At 37.3% G+C, this 21429-nt stretch overlaps 2 protein-coding genes across 7 annotated transcripts in view; both read right to left on the minus strand.

Moving 5' to 3' along the window:
* Positions 1-909: 909 nt before the first annotated feature.
* LOC124310514 (tetraspanin-11-like) lies at positions 910-11626 on the minus strand. The gene is made up of 9 exons (XM_046774545.1): positions 11407-11626; positions 7336-7418; positions 6406-6618; positions 5779-5964; positions 4280-4402; positions 3831-3884; positions 3618-3710; positions 3162-3245; positions 910-2842 (listed from the first exon to the last, which is right to left on the minus strand). The coding sequence occupies exons 2-9, from the start codon at positions 7381-7383 to the stop codon at positions 2780-2782; spliced, it is 864 nt and encodes a 287-aa protein (XP_046630501.1). The 5' UTR covers positions 7384-7418; positions 11407-11626; the 3' UTR covers positions 910-2779.
* A 1262-nt stretch (positions 11627-12888) lies between these two features.
* LOC124307925 (cadherin-99C) overlaps positions 12889-21429 on the minus strand; it is a 112940-nt gene continuing 104399 nt past the window's right edge. For 4 of the 6 annotated variants that reach the window (XM_046770161.1, XM_046770309.1, XM_046770227.1 and 1 more), the window contains 3 exons: positions 20921-21151; positions 16612-16841; positions 12889-15374 (listed from right to left, as the gene is read on the minus strand). In XM_046770161.1, the coding sequence (XP_046626117.1) occupies positions 15025-15374; positions 16612-16841; positions 20921-21151 (811 nt within the window). In that variant the 3' untranslated portion in view covers positions 12889-15024. Of the gene's footprint in view, positions 15375-16181; positions 16201-16268; positions 16565-16611; positions 16842-20920; positions 21152-21429 lie in introns of those variants that run through there. The other 2 variants (XM_046770478.1, XM_046770397.1) reach the window with 2 other exon arrangements.

Consider the following 21429-nt stretch of genomic DNA (forward strand, 5'->3'; position numbering starts at 1 on the left):
GGTATATACCGAGAGGAAATGGTAAGGTTAGCAAACTAAGTGACCGAGTGCACATGCGCAAGCCTTGTTGTCTTCTCACGCAGGTTGGCCACCCCAAACTTCAGCTGTTAAGCGCGGTACACAAGAGGTTATACAGGCATTGCGAATTTTTTTTAAAATAACGAAATTTCGAATAATGGATCAGTGATTCGAGAAAACTTGGCAAACTTTCATTGTTAACAAAGCGATGAATTATGACTATTTGGAAACTGCTACGAGTCATCATAACAACAATATAATCAAATAAAAACAAGTTGGCTGGCCTGCCTTGCAGACGAAAATATTTCCGCGGCATAATTTCTGCGACCAATAGATATGAATTATGTATCTTGCGCATGCGCAGTCGTTCACTCAGTCAACTAGTTTTCACATTTTCATCTCGGTACGTATACAACACAATCATATTTTCACGTCGATAATTATTTAGCATCTCTCGTGACGACTAACAAACATATACTTAGTATATCTTTTCACTTAATATACCTATGTACAAACAATTTCTTACACGGTATGTAACGGATTCACCGTAAATATATAACTTGTATACATACAATAGAGATTTGTATAATATTATTCAACATAGCCTGATTACACTCTTTACATGGACAGATAACTTCAAACCGAAGTAGTATTTCCTCACTTCGTTCAGAGCAATTGCTTGTAACATTTATAAGCGGTTATATAAATACGGTAAATACATACGTTTAAGCGGCGATTCAACCACGATATATTGACGAGTGTTCATTATGGAAAAAGCGGCTAAAAATCTCACGTATCGGTGTGGTAAAATAATCATTGCTTGAAGTATAATATTTTCGGTCATTGATGGCACGGATAGATTTCTGGGTGACACGGTTTATTTGTACTGAATGGATATTAAACATTCTTTAATTGGAATCCAAATTTTATACCTTGTAGTTGCATCGGAATCGATGTTCCAAGAATAGGTCACTTTGACCCAGGTTTTTATGAAGTTAAACATAGACGCAAACTAAGTATCAAAAAAATATACAAACATCACCAGACGAATACCGATTTCATCCGGATCGATGTATAGAGATAGCTCAGATGAATGTAACGTTAACACAGATGTGTGACTCACACAATTCGCACTCTTCGTAAAACCACGGTATATCCTACAACTATTACTTATGTACCACTTACCGACGAAGTCACATTGGACTTATGCCTTCGGTTCAAGCTTTACAATTGACTCTATACAATAGTACCATTTCTTACATTCTGCATGGGTGGAATTCTTCCCAATTGAAAATTCAACTTACAATCAAGATGTTTTTCCATGCTTGGTTCTGACATCGTTTACGTACCACACGGCAAGCGGAAGTCCAAGCAGGTTTGCCTGCATGCAGTCATATTCGAAAATTAAACTCTTTTCCACGTATCGTGCGGTAATTTGATTAGAACCAGATGTTGTGTACGTGAACTCGGAAGTTAATTACTCCGTGAAAATCATCAGTAAAATTGTTTGAGGGTGACGGACTGAGACTTCTTGATCAAAATTCACAGTGATTAATTTCAGCACGAATTTTCAAGTGTTGAATTCCACTTTGCGAAGAACGTGAATGTAATATTCCTCGAATAGCTTGTTTGATGTTCAATCTTCGAGCTTGTAGTATGCACCGTACGAATTAACAATTTTCTGATTGGGATTATACGTGTGAGTTAATAAGATTATGTCAAATAGTAGAAGAATAAATTTCTCCCTGGCGTAAAAATTCAGAGATCAGTTAATTATCAGTTAAATGAATTGTACACTCCAATGCGTAATGATCAATCCTTAAGTGCAACAAGGCCACATGCGTTTTAATTAAAAATATTTAGAAGTTGAATTACGTCACAAACAGAAGACGTTTACATTATAATGCGTGCCGCATTCACGCGTGGACCTATAAACAATTCCGAGTCGTGATCAGCTAGGATATAATAAAATGAAGCTCCGAATGCGGTTTCAACAATTGTTTCGTATTGTTTGTTTTTCTCCCATTTCACATTTAGGTGCTAATACTTTGTGACTGTACTAACAGCAAGAACAACACTAGTCGAATTTAAATCTGCGGTTCACGTAATATTCATTATTTGATAACAAGCCTCGTATACAGGTTCGGAAACTCCGCTCAATTTTCGATGCTGGGGGCGTCTCAAAAACTGTCCAAGACTACCTCCGTGTACATAAAGTGTCCATAAAATACAGTGAAATTAAGATGACGTTGCTGTAGAAAAAATTCTACAAAGCGCCAATCAGATTGAAGTATTATTGCTTATGAACGCCATTCTGGCGACTTATTGAACCATTATTTCTGGCTTTATGGTGGACACTTTTTCAGTTAAAACCAATTTGAGATTCTTTTTACTTACCTCTACCCTTCATAATCAGGCGATACGTTCCCCACCACCAGAGTTGCCGGGCCTGTATACAAGACCGTGGCATTGACCATTCTAGCTAATCGCTGCGTCAACGCTGCGTACAAGAATTTCTTATCATCGATTGAAGTAACGTTCAACGACTTGTCGACATACTCGAATAGCACAAGGACGTAATTCGTTCGTTCGGTCGACGTATGGAATAATAGCAACAAACATAGGTTTTGCCTGCCTCGAGACGCGTTATCGTCGCACGAGACACTCTTCTGACTAGGTTTTTATGCAAGCTGATTTATCTGGTCTACTCCGTCAGATTTTTGACGCTAAGAACGGGCAACGGTCGGCTGTTAAGTCGCATTCAATCTATATCCATATCTCTGAGAGTGCGACAGAGAAAGGCAGAGGTGATGATACCGAATGTCTGAAACATATGAAGATAAGAACAGTGATAATCGCGTGGAGAGACCCTGTTTGCACGACGTGCTTGAAATTGAGCATTACAAAAGGATCAAAGAACTGCAGTTTTCAACGAATAATGCAGCGATAATCAAAAACAGACACCTCGGAATAAAATGGAACATTTTTTTGTATCGTATAATTATGAAAAACTTGAAGTTCGACTCATTACTGAAATGTATTATGCGAATTCATTAAGATCTGGGTATTGGAATCATATAGTGGAATGGATAATCTCTTCGTTGGACTGGATAAAAAGCCTTAACGTCATTACAGGTACTTACTTGAATACCGGCCATGGCCATGGCCAGGAACACAAGGGTGAAGCTTTCGACTTGAAGCCAGGTGATAATCTTGTTAAGGCAGCCCTGTATGGAAAGTCAATTTTGAACTCTTTAAGCAGTGTAGATCTCGAAGATGAGAAACTTATACCTATAGGAGATCTAGTCATCTGGCATACATGAGAACGCATATTAGATTCCCAACTTAGATACATGCATATTCACATGCAGTTATAATGAAGGATATGTACAGGTATTCACGTCCACGTGATAATAATGGAATTAAGCGTTTAGAAAATGAAATTCTTGTGGAAAGCTAAGGCAGATGCTACCCTGATACTTTCACATTCGTTTTTCTACAGAGCTATTACGCCCAGTTAATTATATTATTGACGAGAGACTTGCTCTCTGTTCGATAATTTAATTTTCAGGCATGGCATGAGTAACACTGAAAATTACCTCTTTATGTCTGTAGTTGGCATGACCTTCTGGATCTGGAATTTGACAGGATAGCTCGTCTTTTGGTTGAGGATGAACCCACGGTTCGTCATCCTGACAGATTTTGAAGCAAAATCAGAGCAATTAGTTACATTGTTCAACATAGATAAAGACGCAACTAGATAGATTGACGAATGGCTGATCGAGATAGTTGTTAAATTTACTTCGACTCACGTTTCTGTGAAACACTCTGGATACGACGCTGATCGGACTCCCAGCGTTTTCAGGCTAAACAGATTAAAAATTTTTCGATTAATGGCTCACGATCAAAATTAAACGCGTCCGCATATTTACAAACGTACAGTGAAGCACTGCTTTGAAATAGGAGTCGAGGACGAGCATCGAGTACTTGTTAGTAATTACTTTCTACGTCAATAGCACAAAGCGTAGGTGATTTCAACGTTAATATAGTCTAAATAACAGTTTTTGTTTATCCCGAGCTTCATCACCTTGTTTGATTATAACGACTGGGATATTTATCGAGCTGTGTACCCCTGGTACAAAGTGACAAATCATCAACTCTTAAACGTACCTCGATGTTCCTAAGTACACAAGACGTCAAAGAGACTTGCCCTCGACTTTAACCCTGGTACAATGTAAAAATGATTAACCCTTGAACGTACCTCGATGTTCAGCACACAACACGTCAAAGGGACTTGTTGTCGTTTGCCTCGAGTTTCTTGGATATACTTCCACCATGCTGTGTCATTGTAGTCTTCGTCACTGTGGATTCCACAGCAATTAAACTGCAAAAAATCAACGGTGAGTTAAGTCAGTGTGTAAATGTATAACGGTTTACAAATGGACATTAATTGTAGTGGATTAATCGATGGTTAATAAATGAACAATACAACCACTAATAGACGGCCTTAATTGAACATTTGATCAAACTGATATTCACTATACTACGTAAGTTGCAATATGAACAGTTAAACAGGTTCCAGTTTACAAAGTTGTACATAATAGTGTTATACAAAGGTAACCTTCTGAAAATAATGAATTGATACGTCATTTAAAAATAGTATTAGTTTTAAAACACTCGCTCGCTAAAGCTCGCTCGGGGTCGGATACCTAGTGTGACTGGTTTTTGTGCTCCTGCGCTCGCTTACTCGTTGTCAGTGTTTTACCAGATGACATAGTTGTAGGAGAGACTGGGGTACGATGACCCCCCAAAAAATTCTGGTATTTGCTTCACAGTATACAGAACGAACACTGTCTTTGTGCATGTGACGCGAACCGAATCTGCCCGTAAGATTTTTTCTATATAATGTTACAAATCAATATGACAATAAATTTCGTCAAAAAATACCACAGAATAATCCGCTAAGTGTTGACAGATTTGAAACACGACGCACAGCAATTTTAGCTCTAATCGAACAACGGTAATGTCATAAATTCGTATGTATACAATGCCAACCACTCACCAATTACAATTTCTTGATCCTGGTCGTTCGGTTTTTTTTCCGAATGTTATCTGAAGCGTGCGTATTGGTTTGATAGTACGAAACATGACGTTTTCAATAATCAAAATTGTAAACTTGAAAATTAGTCCGGAAGGTCAAAAGTCATCAGGTCAAGGACCTGGACAACCAGAACTACGGAGCGCTTGTTCTGGAAGTCGAGTTTCACCAGGAAGCGGACCTGGAGCGCAGAAACTACGGAGCGCTTGTTTTGGAACTCGAGTTGCGTCAGAAAGCGGACCCGGAGCCCAGGAGGTATAGAACCCGTTACTCGAAATCTGCGGAGCGCGATTCTCATACGTCCGCTCTACCGCGCGGTTGTTTCTAGACTGAGGAATTCGGCTAGCTGATTTTCGTCGTAGACGATTACCATAGATCGATGACGTCAAGAGAAAAAAAAATTTGGGTGACGTCACTTTCTGAACATCCGAACATCCAGACTTTGGTTTACTAACTTTAATACTATGTATGATGTATGATGTATGATTTCTGCTCTTTGCAATAGTACTTTGCTCTTGGTCCGGAAATTGAATGGCAACACTGCATTGCTGCACTAAAGATATAATTTGCCAAACCCTAGGATAGCCTAATTAAGGCAGAACTATCTAGCTTGTGTAATGGGTGATTAACTTTCCTTAACGACGTGGAAGCTGCGCGATTACCTTATACTGTGCAAAGTCGAGACTGCGACTGAACGAGATGTCGCTGCTTGAGTTGTAACCGTAATGGTCAGAAAGGCGTTCGCCAAGCCTCTTCTCCAGTCCGGAAAGCACGCGAAATATCATCAGTCCACCCACCGCAGCTGTCACCAGTTCCGTCACTATCAGAGCGATCAGCATGCTCATGTACTACGGAAAATTTCAGAATTACCAGACTGACGATTTGATCGTCTTTCGGATGAGCAGTTTCTTAGGGGACGTTGTTATTATAATCGACTGAAAATTTACAGTTTGAAGGAAAAATGAAAGAAAATCTCAATCTGTTGTCACGTTACGAAAAATGTTACTATGTTTCCTCCACTTTAAGGTCAGACAATAATTTTGAGTCAACAGATTCTTGATGTCCGTAAGATTGACGAAGCAATCTTCCAACAACCTCCGATGCTCAAAATAAAAAGAAGGTAACGTAAATGAGAGTCATAGTAAATTGTCCAAGTGTCATTACATAGGTATTCACAGGATAAACGTGCAATTCCACTCGGTCAAAGAAACATTTCCATTAAGCAAATTAAGAATAGCGTGTTCGAAATTGTCCGTAACGCTGTTTGAATGATTATACCAATCACTTACGATTGCCAGTATGCATTGATTGCCGTGAAATGCAGCACGACATCCGCAGAAGCCAACCGTGAGGACGGTAATGCCAAGACCAAGAAGACTGTAAGCAACCAAATGAATGGTCTCGTGCGGCGTCACATCAGGGACGAAAAGGTTCAAGAGATGGCCCTTGCTTGGTTCCAGCAAGAGCCAGGCACCCATTACGAGGACCGTACAGCCAGCAAACTAAAATATAAAAAGTACAGACGGTTATAATATGTATAATTAACTTCCAGGGTTACTGGTACACGCGCGAACAGTGCGAATGAAGTAATTCGTTAACTTAATTGCTACATATGCTGCGGTTAGGAAAAGTTTACTATTCAGCGGAGTAGATTAATGATAATTTTTTGTTTTTTGTAATACTCTGTAATTTGTTCGCAGTGCCTCTAGGACATTGTTCTTCTCTTCCAATGTTTCCGTAAGATACCATTGATTTTGAAATATTTATTGTAGGAATTTAGGATTCCTCGAAGATTTAATACGCTAGTTTTTTCGGACGGTGACCTGTTACTGGAATGTTTACTACCGAGAGAGAATATTCAGTAACGTCCAATGAATCTGAACAATTAATTGAACGTATCGATCAACGCAAACCAATTAGCAAACTTGATTACAACATCACGTCGAATTGAAACAATTTCCCATTCGGACTCTGACACGTTCAACTCATTATTATCATGTATCTGATGCATTTTTGTGATACGTGACCAGATAATTCGATATTTATCACAAGTTCTATAGCACGAGAGAGCGCTGAAAGACAGTTACAGTAAGTTGAGATAAACCTCGTAGCCTTACAACAGCTGAAAAAAATTTCTGAAAGATTTTTCTAAATTTGAGCACGACGATATAGAAAATTTGACACATTGTCAATACATTATTGTAAACTTGAATAATTACCCATATTAAAAGGTTGAACATGAACAAGGCGACTTTTAGATACTTCATGCCGTGTATTTCTCTGTAGAAATCCAGTCATCAATCTGCAAATATAAAGCTGTTAATGTTACGGACAACTATAATAATTTATCCAGTGGTCAATATGACACTGACAAAACAATCTGTTTCTTGTTGTAAGAGTCGCAGTGCGTTAATTACTAACCGGCATACTTTGTAATCAATGATTTCCGCTGAAATATTTCAGTAACTATTGGAAATTAGCGTATTTTAAAATTTGTGACAAAAGTGTTATACCAGCTTATGTGGGACTCGAACAACCAAGCGGATAATTTGGCTAACCTTGATGGGTCAGTTTACGAACTTCTAATTCGGGTGGTTTTTGAGCTCATAGAATATCGTCAAATATAACACACCCACCCACCCAAAAGTTCATTCGAAAATAATCGAAGGTGATTTTTTACACAATAGAAGGGAAAGATCTAGTGAAAACTCAATTTTTCACTATCGGAGTCATTATAATAACTTTACCTGTTGGGATACAGAATTTTCATTTTTTAAAGGAAACACTGCCTACGGTAATTGTGTATTTCTTACATTTCACACTGATTAGTTCAATACCTTTTCGTTAATTTAATCATGATCTATCATTTGGAAATCATCAAATTTAAGTAATCGTAAGCTACGATGTTTTTCTTACAAAGTCAAGAACAGGTAATGCATTTTGAACGCTTTAAAATAGTTAAACGTCTGGTGAATTTGTTTGATTACTCTTCACGATGACTTATTTCAATGGGAAAACTGTTCTGCATAAATTCACTGAAATAGTCGCTTTTTAATCAACAGCAAATTCTAACGAAATTCAACGAATCTATTAGATTTTGCAACATTGTGAAGCGGTTTTAAATGAAACATCGACATCCAAGCGATTGTTTACAATTTTGATATTTTTACTTTAGCATTTTTTAAGGAATCATCGTAATCTACCCTTGTGTTAATTTCATAAATACCCGATTTGCCAATATCTCGAAATAGAATAAATAAAAAGTATCAAATAATTCCCTATCAATTACTCTTTATCGAACCTGCAATCCCAAATTTACTCTCATTTAAGTACATTAGTCAAAAAGCTAATTATCCCAACTTTTCTAATCAGGATAATAGGCATCATGTCCCTATAGCATGGCTTACGAGTATAGGTATATTTATATGTGTGTTTTTCTTGATTCTCGCGAGGGTGAAAACCATCTGCCAAATTACTCTGTTCATTTTCCCGCCAAAATAAATTCCCAAAAATATTGCCAGCAAGAATTTATCATAATATGTACCCATAAATAAGGCTGATCTGTTCGCCATTAGCAAAATAAAAAAAAAAAACATCATTTCTAGTTTAAGCACGTCTATTTTTGCAGGGTTAGAATTGATAAAATCAACTATATCTAAATACCGGATTGTTTAAAATAAAATACATTTGTGACGTTTATTACTAACAAAAATATTTTGTCGTGTACTAAGTAGCTATGAGTTTCTAACTCAGAAAATTCTTTTCGGCACTATAAAATATAAATTAATGAAGAGGTAGGAAAAGCAATGGCAGTATAATACTAAAATAGATTTTTTTATCATCCATTACCGAAATTTAGGCGTTTTTTCAGTAAAGCAGATCATGTAGTTCGGCTCGTTAATGGTCGTAGGAAATATTTTCGTAATTGACTAAGCATAGAGCGGAGAGTCACTCACCGACATCAAAGAGTATATTAGATATATATCAGAGTTGAAACTTGTAATATACCTACATCATATACAAACTACGCGGAGCATGTATATTTGAACATACTTCGGTTTCATATTCAATTCGAATATTTTGTAATTGAATTACGGTGTGAATATAACCAACAGGTTGATTCCTGGGGTAGAAAGCGAGCTTGTTATTTTGCACGAGTTGTTTACAGAGCTATATTTTCGGGATTGGTTGAATTCCAGAAGGACCAAAGGGATAAGTGTATCTGATTTACGAATTTGAAAATGGGTAAAATCCTCGGCTAAACTGAAATTATTAATATTTACGAACCCCTCTGACTTCGTACGCGAGATTTATTCGACCACGAATAACAAGAATCTTACAACATCTAGCGAATAATAGATGAATTTTGAACGACGAGATGAGCTCCTCTCTAAGGATCTTACAATATTTCAAGGGAAAAAATATGAAAATAAAATTTTCCATCTTTACGTACGAAACATTCGGGGTCTGAGAGACACTTTGTTGTCTTTCGATATGCAGATTTTCGCAGCGGAGCGACAACCCAAGTTTTTTGTGGCGGAAATTTTAGGGAACAGACCAGTTTTTTTTTCACGTGATAGGGCTGCTTCTGTAACGTTACGGATCCCGTGGTAGCAGGTGATAAGAATTTGAACGGGCCTGTGAAACTCGAGTGTGTACTCTTGGGGTTAATACTATGAATACTTCTTACAAACGTGGCGATTATTGTTATTAACACGATTCACGTGGTGAATTTGTTGAAACAGATCAAGACAACGACTGCTATATTTGGGTAAAACCGATTTTCAATATTTCATCCACGCACTATTTTTCTTATACCACTGAAATTTGAGAATGATAGTTACGGTTTTTAAAATTTCTTGGCGTGATTTTTTCGCACTAAAAAACTGGCCGCAACCTTATTCTGTGAGAAAATTTATATGGCAGTATTAAAAATTGAACTAAATCAAGGATACACTGAAGTGGCATTGTTCGCATTATTAATTATCCACATTTACAAATTACTGAGGATACATTAGTAAATAAATATTATAAACAACTGATTTGAAACATAGATTCTAATATTATAGCTTATCGTTCTAGGGTCAATAATTTTGTGATTAAGCGCATTATAGTCGACGTACAGAGATGAACTTACTGGAATTACGCGTGACAAGTTTGCAACAAACTCTCAAACAAAAGTTTTGCACACTTGAATGGGTTACTGGTTTACCGAAGGCTAGTTAGATTTCAAAAAGTATGAGATACAAAAATGACACCTTTAAGATGGAAGAAAATAGGACAAACAGACACTGCAGAACCTCCAGTGTTAACAATTGATCCTCGCAGCGTTATAATAAGCAGCCCACGGCAGAATCTACGATAAGCTCAAACAACCACGATATTCTTCTCTGCATTTGCATTACTTGGAACCTTCCAACGTTCCACCTCATATATAAAACAAAGCTGTTTTACAATTGTGGAAGATGGTGATTTCTGTAAGAATTTCAGATACCAGAGACCGATGTGACCGAATCGTGGATACCTTGTTTTAGACTCGACTCGTTTGTTAATCACACAATGTATGCGTCAATACAAAACGTCTAGCCTCCTTTCGTATCCCTCGAACCATCGCAATGAAACAATGTCCTATAACTTTTTATACAATTTCTCAGTAGATGCTACGCATTTTTATAAGTATTGGGTACTACGTATTCTTTATCTGATTACCGCACAGAGTTTATTGTTTGCAAACATCGCTAATAATGCGAATCGCCAAAACGAAACGTTAAATAAAAAAACTCTCACGTGTCAATTCCTTCGCGATTCATTCATTACGAAATAAAGTATATCGATCGTTACTAGAATTCTATTCTTGTGCTCGGGAGAAAACACTTACAAGCACCGCGTGTACCAACCGAAAAGCGGGTATCCCAAAACCTCACGTTCACCGTTAGCCAATACCAAGTCATCCCGATTGTCAATACTAATTCTCCAAAATTCAGTCACACGCCCAAGCCAGTACACATTTCCCTGATCTTGGCCAGACGCCAAGCTCACTCGGTTCACAGGTGGTTGACTTTAGCTGAAGCACCTTGTCCTGATTTGCTAAACCTGAGATCCAAGGGTTCACCTGCAATAATCTAGTCGCAAAGTCTGACTAACGCGCAAATACTTCTCCAGATAGACGACGACCTGTCTTGGGCTTCCGGGGTTTCGTGCAAGCTCGCGAGACCTCAATGGCCGTTGATGTTCCAAGTAGTCTAACCAGACTCAGACTTACTCTTAAGACACTCTCGTATTTCACGTACCGAACACGATGCAGCCGACGAAGAACGGGACGGCCGTCATCACCGTTGCACTAGCTCGTTAATGTCCAGCGGTAAACTGCGCTTCGAAGCGGATGTCATCTGGCCAGTTGTTTGCGGACTATGGTGAACGGAGTTCTACGCCACGGTGGTCCAGACGCGGCTGCGTCGACGAAATCCCGGCGCGCGGCGCCGACGCCCTCATTTCATCTCTGAGAGCCGCTTTTCTCCTCCACCCTGCATCCGCGCAGGGATGACTATGCCCGAAGGTCCTCGCGAGTCTCAATCCCCACGTCGCATCTAGGCGACCGCGCTAACCCCTGCCAATCACTCTCCGTACCACCCTTTCCATCGATCGTATAATAATTTTTCCGTTTACAAGGAGGGAAAAGATTATGTGGAGTCAAGTGATATTCGTTTGATGCAATTCAATGTATTAGTCGAATGAGGCGAACGCGGTACTTACCTAACTCAAAATAAAATACTTTTGTCTTGAAGAAAGGCTTTTGTTGAATCAAGGAATTGGCTTTACTAAATCATTTCGACGAACTAACTAAATCGAAATTATTGAATCGAACTCATCGTGTTTGGAAGAAATGAGGGATGCTGGATTGAAGTGAATACGGACTTCAACAAAATCTATTTTGTTCGTTCAAAAATTCCTTTCACTCCGTGTATATTTACCCGAGCGGCGCGACAGCGGTTTGCTGTAAGCGGTAGCCGTCACTCAATCGTCACGTACTATGATTTTTTTTTTTACTTCGATTTAGTCTATCAATTGATCATTTTTTCCATGGACCACTCTTTTATGTTTCTGAGTACCTTTTTTCGCTCATTGATTTCAAATTATACTCTCACATTGTTTCTGTTTTATTCAGTTTTAGGTTCAGACTTTTCAGCTTTTTGTCAGAGGTGAAATCGTGACTGAAATATTCTTGACGTTATTATGGTCGACGAGTGACGTTATTATTAGTCCTCGATAACTGACAGGTGCTGTCAACGATCTTAAGACTGATATAAAATTGTAAAAGTCGGAGGAACTCACCGGGATTATGTGTGAATTTATGTTCACGCGAAAATGGGCATAGATCATTTCAAGCAATAATGGTAACCGAACAAGTGAGCGAGGTTAAAAAGTAGAAATCGGTGATTTGTACACATTACCAATTATATACCGCACAAAAATATTAGTTATATTTTAACGAAAACCGAAAGACAAGAAAATACATTTCAAGTTGGCAATCATCTACAGTCAGAAGTTTGAATTTAATTTGCAAGTTACGACGATTCGTATCACAACAAATAGCACAGTACTCATGGCTGAAATATGTTGAGAGCTAAGATTCAACCACGCGAATGGCAGATCTTTTTTGTTTGCTAAATGTCACCTCTTCATTTAACCGTGGGAACAGGATGTAAAGTTACCGAGTGATGCTCCACTTTAGACGACCCGTAGGACGATTACCTAATTTTGAACGTTCATCATTTAGGTAAATATAATGATTTTTTATTAATAATTATCAACAAATTTTTACAATAATTTCTCCGTTTCGTTTAATTAAATATAATATTATGCTATCGACCTACATCTGATAAAATTCAACGGCGATATTTCGACTATTACGCAGCTTGCATAAAGCTGACCGCAGCTCGTGCTCGCATTAATGAGTTTGAGAGTTCTCGGTTTTTCAATTTGAGCCCAAAATCGCGTTCAGTAATGTCAAGTGTATTACTTACTTTTTCTTTCAATGAAAGTTCGTGCCGGAAGATGTCAAGATTCAAAAGCTTAGATTATTCAAATAATCGATGTCAAACTTGCTAAAACTCGAGAGCAGTACAATTTGGACATTTTTTTCCAAGTAACGCTGTTTTTTGAAATTTTACAAGCAAAAGTGATTTGAAATATTTGACATTGCTGCGCATTATTTTCAGTGTGAATCCTGAAAAGAACTTAGAGAACTAGAGATAATGAGGCACGCCGAAACGAAGATGAAATATTACTCGTTAGCTCATTCTATCGAACCTCAAATTCCTGCGTACACATGATGCAATGAAAATGCGTACCGCGTCGTTTTAGTTTCCATTTTTTTCATTGAAAATCGATCAGTCATGACTAGAGAACTATCGATTTCAAAAGGCACATAAAAATTTTTTGACAAATATTACACAATTTCGATGACTTATATATGCCTACACGCGAGCTTACTAATATTCATTAATATCAGATACACACCAGTTTCACTTGCACTGTTAAAAAAAGAGAAGAATATAATTCTCGCAAGATTTGAAGGTGAGCTGCTTAAGATGAATTTTCGATGAATATTAAAAAAAAAACAAATTATACTAATAATAAAACTTGACGCACGAATGAAGCTAACAATGATTTAGTTCATACAGACATTTTGAAATTTTTTGACATATTTCATAGTATTCCATGCACTTGGTTGAATTTTGGATATCGTAAAAAGCCAAATTTTGAATCTTGGGGACTCAGGAACGGGGCACACGAAAGTTCTTGAAAGAAGTCAGTCACGATAATCTTACATAGTGTAACAAATCCCTGGAGGAATAAAAAAAACGGAGGTTTGGAGTTGGCCCAGTTTTCGTGAAAAGCCCCAGATACATATTACATTACCAGGCCAGCAGTTATAATCCTCAAAGCGTTCGATTACTGCGTAACGATTTCACTTACTTTCATTGTACACATGTAATGATGTATACCTATAACTTAACTCCTAACCTAATGGACGGTTATTGACTACTGATGGATACCATAATTATGAGTAAAGAATTTTTCGAATTACATATCCGAGCAATCAATGTGATTCAATATTACCGTTCCTAATAATATATCAATGAAATATACGTATTTGTTGCATGAATAGTATAGAATATCGGTTTCAGTTAAGTACTAAACTAATACGATTTATCGTCTCACTTGTAACCTCTCGTTAGTAATGCGTTATTATTATACAGATAAAGACTAATAACAATAAAAAAAAAAAGTTTCCGCCGCACATCAGCATACACACATTCGCTGTATAAACAATTACTCGATTAATTATTTTTACAATATCTTCAATAATAAAATAGCAACAAACAAAAACATAATCCGCAGCTGTGTATATTACACAAGTGCATACTTTCTTTACTATTTAGTGGATAAAAAACGTATAATAGTAGTTAAGTACACTTTACAGTCATAAGTATTATCGCGATGACGACATCGTTGTACGTCCATATTATCTGCGACACTCAAGTTCCGTCCAATTTATTTATCCGTCCAGATAATCCACTTCGCGATTTAACGAGTGTCACACTGCCAAAAAAATGTCCATTCCAATGATGTCAATCCAACACCGCTCGAATCAGTAAATATTAACTCACACTCTGAAAACACGTTCTTCGGTGTTGTCTTTCATCAATTGTCATCGAATATAGCGAATCTTTTCACAACGTGCCCACTTTGCGGCAATCTTTTCGATTCCCAAGTAACTCGATATGACCAAAGCGAATCTTCTTAGTTTCGCCACGTTTCCTCCCTGCACGCGAAACGGAACCAGCCTGTATATCATCCGGTTGTGACCGTTTTCCCCCTGGGATTTTCATTCCTATGGCTCACTACAACTCCGTCGTAGTTTCTACGGGACTCTGGTCGCCCAGGTATGTGAATCCCAAATGGGAATAGTCCTTTCTTTCCCTAAACGTCACGTTGTCGTTCGACGAACTCGGGTTGAGCAGATCGTCGCCGTGGCTGTAAAGCGGGTTGAGCACCGGCGTGTCGTGGTTCAGGTTACTGTGACTATTCAGTGTGTTCATATTGTTCATATTGTTCATGTTATTCAGGTTCACATTTTTTCTTCCAAGGGTATTGCGACGCAAGGACTGGGCGTTTGATTCGCCGTGGTTTCCAGCTATGCTAGATGCTCGCGCTGTTGTTGCTGCCTCCGAACTCACCGGACTCTGTTGGCCTGCCGGACAGAAGAGAAAAATTTTTCTACTCGATATTTTATCAGTGATACAATCTTGTTTTTATACAAGGATAATCAGGATTACTTGATTAATTATTCACAGAGGTAAAAATTCGGTACTGCGATGTATATGAAGAGGTATATACCAATAAGATCAAAGATTTTATTGTCAAATATTTTTTATATTTCAAACGTTGTTCATATTTGAATATATACTTTCGCAATGATCTGACTTCAATAACACAAATATAAAGAATGATCGTAGATCTCTCGCCGGTGCCATATAATTGTGATAGTTCAGAATCACACGCACATAAAAAAAAGTTTGATGCACTCAGGATTTTAAAAGGTATGACCCCGGTTAACCAAGGTGTATCCAAGCAAAATGAATGCTACTTTTCGGAGATTAACGATTCCAGTAGAAAAAAACCACAAATGATGAAAGAATTGAAATCGTCAGTTGTTGTAATGAAAATGATGGAAGAGATAGTGATCAAAGTTTTGTAAATGGACTCTTTTGGAAGCTCTGGTGTCGAGTAAATCATCGTATCTATAGGTGCGTGAAATGGCTTTTGATGCCTAATGACAGAATTTTATCCTACTGAATAATTGGATAATCGCGAAGATTTGGGCCTTGGAAGAGTAATTGAACATTCTGCAATCGTTGATAATCTGAAATATTGCCTATATCAAAAAATAACGTGTATTCGATGATTTGCCATGACTGACACTTCTCACTCTCTCTCTCTCTCTCTCTCTCTCTCTCTCTTTCTCTCTCTCCCTGAAATGAGGTCAGGCCTGTTGGCCTCCGACGCGTAGATTACATCTGGAAATTTTAAAATTGTTTTCCCTGAGTTTTTAATGACATTAGTTAATCTATATATTTTTACCTCCAGGACACATGCACCCATTTCATTTTTATCTAATTATACCTTACTTCATTTTATTCTATTTTATTTTACTTTATTTTATCCTATTTTACTTTATTTAAGACGATTTTATTTTATATTATTTTATTTTAATTCTAATTCTAAAGGAGCTCCGTACTACGTTTCATATATAATCTTTTGTTACCAATGTATTGCACTGTCGCGCTGTAAGGGAGCATTCCCAAAGCGCTTAATAAAAAGCATTATCTCTCTGTCTCCCTCTCCCCTTCTATTTCTGGTCCGTTTAACTGACATTTCCGGCTATGGCACGACAAAAAAACAAATGAAATAACTACGTGTGAACTCACCGGTACTACCTCCATGGTCCTTTGTTATGTAGCTTACGTTGTCGAGACTGAAAGCATGATTTTTGTTGCTGAAATCAAGCTGTAGATCGTTATAGCTGTCGTTGTCATCGACCGGTACACTCATTTGCAATACCTGAGTTTCGTACTCCTTGAGATTAGGCTCTACGTAGACAGGATCGTACCTTGGCACTACGTACATCCTTTGCATGCGCTCCTTGTAGGCTTTGTACCTAAAAAATCACATCAAACATTTTTCAAATAGTCGTTGATGGGCCTGAATTGAACATTTTTGGCCTGAATCGAAAACCTATAATTGTTTTCTTTTCAGTTCCAATAGGTGCCTGCTGTTCTTTGATCAGGCATCAACACTGGTCACGTTGCTGAAAAGTTTCAACCTTTTAGTATCGATCGTTTGGATTCGACATCTTTAACTACGGAACAAAATTTGATAACAGAGAAGACGCTGCTAAGTCAAATGAAATTTTCTGGCCAGTCCACCATGACATTCGGAATCAGCAGAGTGCTGAAATTCTACAGATAACAATGCCTATTCCCGTTATCTGAATCAGCCATCCACTCGCAATCTGCTTGAATTCAAACACGGTGGCTCTGTAAGTGTAATTGAGCGAAAAGCTGGTAGAGTCAAACTGTCGGCGCGTACTCCATTGAATTTAGTGTTACTCCTAATTGCTTAATCGAGTCCGACATTCAGTACATGTTAAGCCAAGAATTGCGATGACCCTGAGCCCGGATATGGCAACGCAAGCAGGCTCGGGCTCGAGAAAAACTTTAATGAAATTGAGGCCAGCAGCGTCCGTGGGAGAAAATTGAAAACGATATTTTCCTACTGCACTTGACAATTCGCTATTCGAGCAGTTACAAGGTACTATTTTAACTGTGCGCCGCAAGTTCTTTGAACGTTTAGTAATTTTCAGTAATACGAATAATTTTGTGAGTGCAGCGTGCACGGATCTGCAATATGACTGTTTTTTAGATATATTTACTCATGTAATGTGAGTACGTACCTACTGAGTAATTTGCGTGAACGGGACGGGGTTCAAGTTCCGAATTTTAAAAGTTCCGCAAGAGCCTAATTTCGGATTATTTGGTGGTGAAACTTCAAGTAAGGAAATCAAACTTTTACGAAACATCAAAGTTTCGAATGGTCGGAAACCCGACGGCTCAAAGTTCCGAAATGCATGATTCCGATCATTCAAGTTACAAGGGATCAAAGTTTCGAAAATTAAAGTTCTGAAAATTAAACTATACTCACACAGCGTAGTTTAATCAACTAGCGAATGTAAAATATCAGAAAAACGGAAAATTAGAAATAACCAGGATTCCGAACGTAAAAATGGGAGATATTTTGGAAATGTGAGAATTAGGTAAATTGGGAGATATTCACACATAATTTTCGAGTTTTGGCGTTCCACGATTTTCGGCGAAATTCTTTTTCTTTTTTCGCATACCTTTTTTTGTTCGTCCTAAACAGTTTCAGGATGTTCTGAACCGTATTGTTATTCTATGTGTAACATGTAAACCTCGCAACCTTCTGTTTTTATGAATCCTGTTGATCCTTTGAAACGTACATCCCTGAGCTTTCTTTTAAAAAACTTCATTGTCCTCGAATTGACTTTATAATTTTTTGTGCGACTGTCTCTGAAAATACTGTTCAGCGAAGATACGCTTCAATGACTGATTATTTTTCTTTCCAATTGTAAGATGTGGGATTATCGATGTAAATTAATGTATTAAAGTCTGCTGAACAGATCGTGATTTCCCACGTTTCACGAATAATAATTAACTGAATATATCGAGAGATAATCAGTAATTCGGACGAATGCCTTAATTGTTCTTTTGTTTTAGATTCTCTGAACTCCTCTTATACCGTTATATTGCTTGATTTTAGCAACGTAATTATTTTTCATAACTTTTTCTCAATTTTTATGCAAATTTCCGATATTTTAATATAAAAAAGTATTTATCGAAAATTTCCTCTTCATCTATTGCAACCCTAAAATTTGGCTTTCTTAACAAGTTTTTCAATCGCTTTGAGGAAGTTTTGGCTGTGACACGCGCGATAAGAATTCGCATTTCAGACGCGTCGCATCGTCACTTTGTACATCACCCCGCTTGGCCGTGTTTCGTTGCGTAATAGTCTCACGTTGCATGAACCCGTGACAATCGCTGTGAGAATGCATCTAATACACGTGAATTACAAACAACTGGAGACATGATCTGACTCCATTCCAAAGAAATACGAATAGGTCACGTAAGTTGATGAAATTAACGAACCCTCTGAGCACCTGAGATCTTCGTTAGGTGATCTTCGCATGAATCTTTCCGTAGCTCTACGTGGGGAGACTTTTGGTACAATTGTTTGCTTTTTATTGCTTATCCATAATTACAATGAAATGTACGAATTTAGGGGTAATTGAGGTACTGAAATAGTAATTTATACAATAATAAATCGTAGTATTTCTATATGAATTATTATAATCTTGAAGAAGAAGAGTTGGTATTGTACTTTTTGAAACAGTATAATGATTGACCAATGGAAAATTGAAAGTGTAAAAAAGTGATAGGGATAAATAACAAATTTTCAAAAATAAGTTTAAAAATCAGTATTTCGAATAACATAAGTTGTAAGAAATGTATGAAACGATTCCAAAAGTCTCTCCATGTAGATCGTATTATTCTTCTTCTATCAAGCCTGCCCTGCTGAAAAAGAGTCCTAAAATTTCATAGTAATTTAATCTTTCTTTAAAGAGAATTTACGAATGGATGAAAGTTTCCGAGGGACGCGATAATTTTCTGATACGTCAGCTTACGAGAAAGCATAAGCGTTGCATAAGTCAATAATTAATTTATAAGTTAATTCTCACAATACATCCGTCAGAACGGATGATGATCAAACTTCATTGCGATATTACGATTGATATACATATATATATATATATATATATATAAATTTTCAATCAGAAATTATATGAAAATTCTGAAATAATGAATTTATAAGATTGAATATGTTTTCCAATTTCGATCACGCATTAAAGTTTACGAGTTTTAATTACCACGAATTCCTGACTCTATCAGCTCAGTTCGAATAAACTGCCACTAGTAATTTTTAGGAATTTCAGTGACACATACTCATCGTTTCTTCACGCAATTTTTTTTTTTTTTCAATCAGATTTTATGATTCATTTCCAGCAGGATGTAGTATTCACCTTTTTATTCTGATCCTGTTTTTTCACGACAGTAATTTCGAAAAGTGAGAAACTTCGTTTGTCTACATGAGCTTACTCGTTGAGCCATTTGATTTGTTCGCTATTTCGAATCGAGACACCAATTTTCCACCAAATTTGTTTAACCACTCGACTGAAACCTTAGAATAACGTTCCCGAGATTTTAGAAACATTATTCTGTACGTGCGGTAGCAGAAAATTCTGGTGAGCGTCAATAATATGAAATCTGTTTGCACGAGGGTTTAACAGTAGAAGAAACGAAAGATGTAACTGTTTGGATTTCAATCTCGGGCTCTTCTCAGCTGTCTGAATAATCAGATATTTTCCCATTGTAAAGCGAGCCAAAAAAAGCGTCGCTCGAATGATTCCAACGGCTTTCATGGAATTATTGAATTTCACAACGCACCAGAATTCACGAAATTAAACTTTATCTCAAGTGTTTAGGATGAACACTTGGATCTAAATTTGAATTTTATCTATTCATTTATTGATTTCATTAATTGCTATCCATTATAGTAGTCTGTTTTATAGTGTAAATCCTACGGCTCGGCTTGATTGAATTATTACTGTGATATTTACAGAAAATGTATACGGTATAAATTCTCGCTATTGGAATGAAATTCGCTAGCGTGCAACTATTTTAATCTACATCATTATCTTCACCTTGACAATTATATACATAAAAAATACCTTATGCAGCTCACATGACAAATTTTTTGATATTGTGATTAACACTCAATCGCTGAGACTCCGTAAAATCCTGTTGGTTCAAAGTTTTTGGAATTATTTGGAAAACATTATCAAACCATAATAGCTGAGAGAAATTTGCAGTGAACCTAAGAATTTACCAGCAAATTTTGTTCCAAATAATTCCAGAGTTTTCGCATCTAGTCCTGAATTTTTAAGTTAGTGGTGAATTTAAAAAAAAAAAATTTCCAACGTCCGCGGATTGAGATTTTTTAATCAAATTTTGAGTTTTTCATCCGGGCCTGTTGGAAGCCGTCAATCAGTAGAAGTTACATATGATCGTTGAAATTTACGAAAGATAAAATACACCCACTCACCTTGACCAGGACACGCAAATATAAATGATCCCAGCGATCCCTAGGACAAGAATAACGCAAGCGATGACAATCAGAGCATAAGGAAAGACTTCGCCGCTGAATGCAATGGTGGTCTGCTTGACGACGGGTTCAGGTAGCGACACGGGCACGTGGATATTGGTGGCAGTTGCGTGGATCAGGGTGGACACGTCAAAGGTGATGCTGGATATGGCAGGCTTGTTCAAAAGTACTCTGAAAAAAAATTTACAACGTAAGTAAAGCCACAAAGCCACACGACTATTTCATACGGAAATTTCAAGTAACTGTGAAAAATTCGGGTGAAAAGGCCAAATGAGAACAAAAAAAAAAAAACAATACGCGAAATAACAAAATTAGTATACACTGTGTTTGCACAGCTGTGTTCGAAGCTGCCTGGGCAGTTGTATCACAAAATGATGTACGTTATAATTATCCCGGGATATTATGCATTCCGCGAAATGAATTACACATTGCTATTTAAGCAGCCACTC

The sequence above is a fragment of the Neodiprion virginianus genome, chromosome 1 (genome assembly GCF_021901495.1).
Source record: "Neodiprion virginianus isolate iyNeoVirg1 chromosome 1, iyNeoVirg1.1, whole genome shotgun sequence".
NCBI classification, from domain to species: domain Eukaryota; kingdom Metazoa; phylum Arthropoda; class Insecta; order Hymenoptera; family Diprionidae; genus Neodiprion; species Neodiprion virginianus.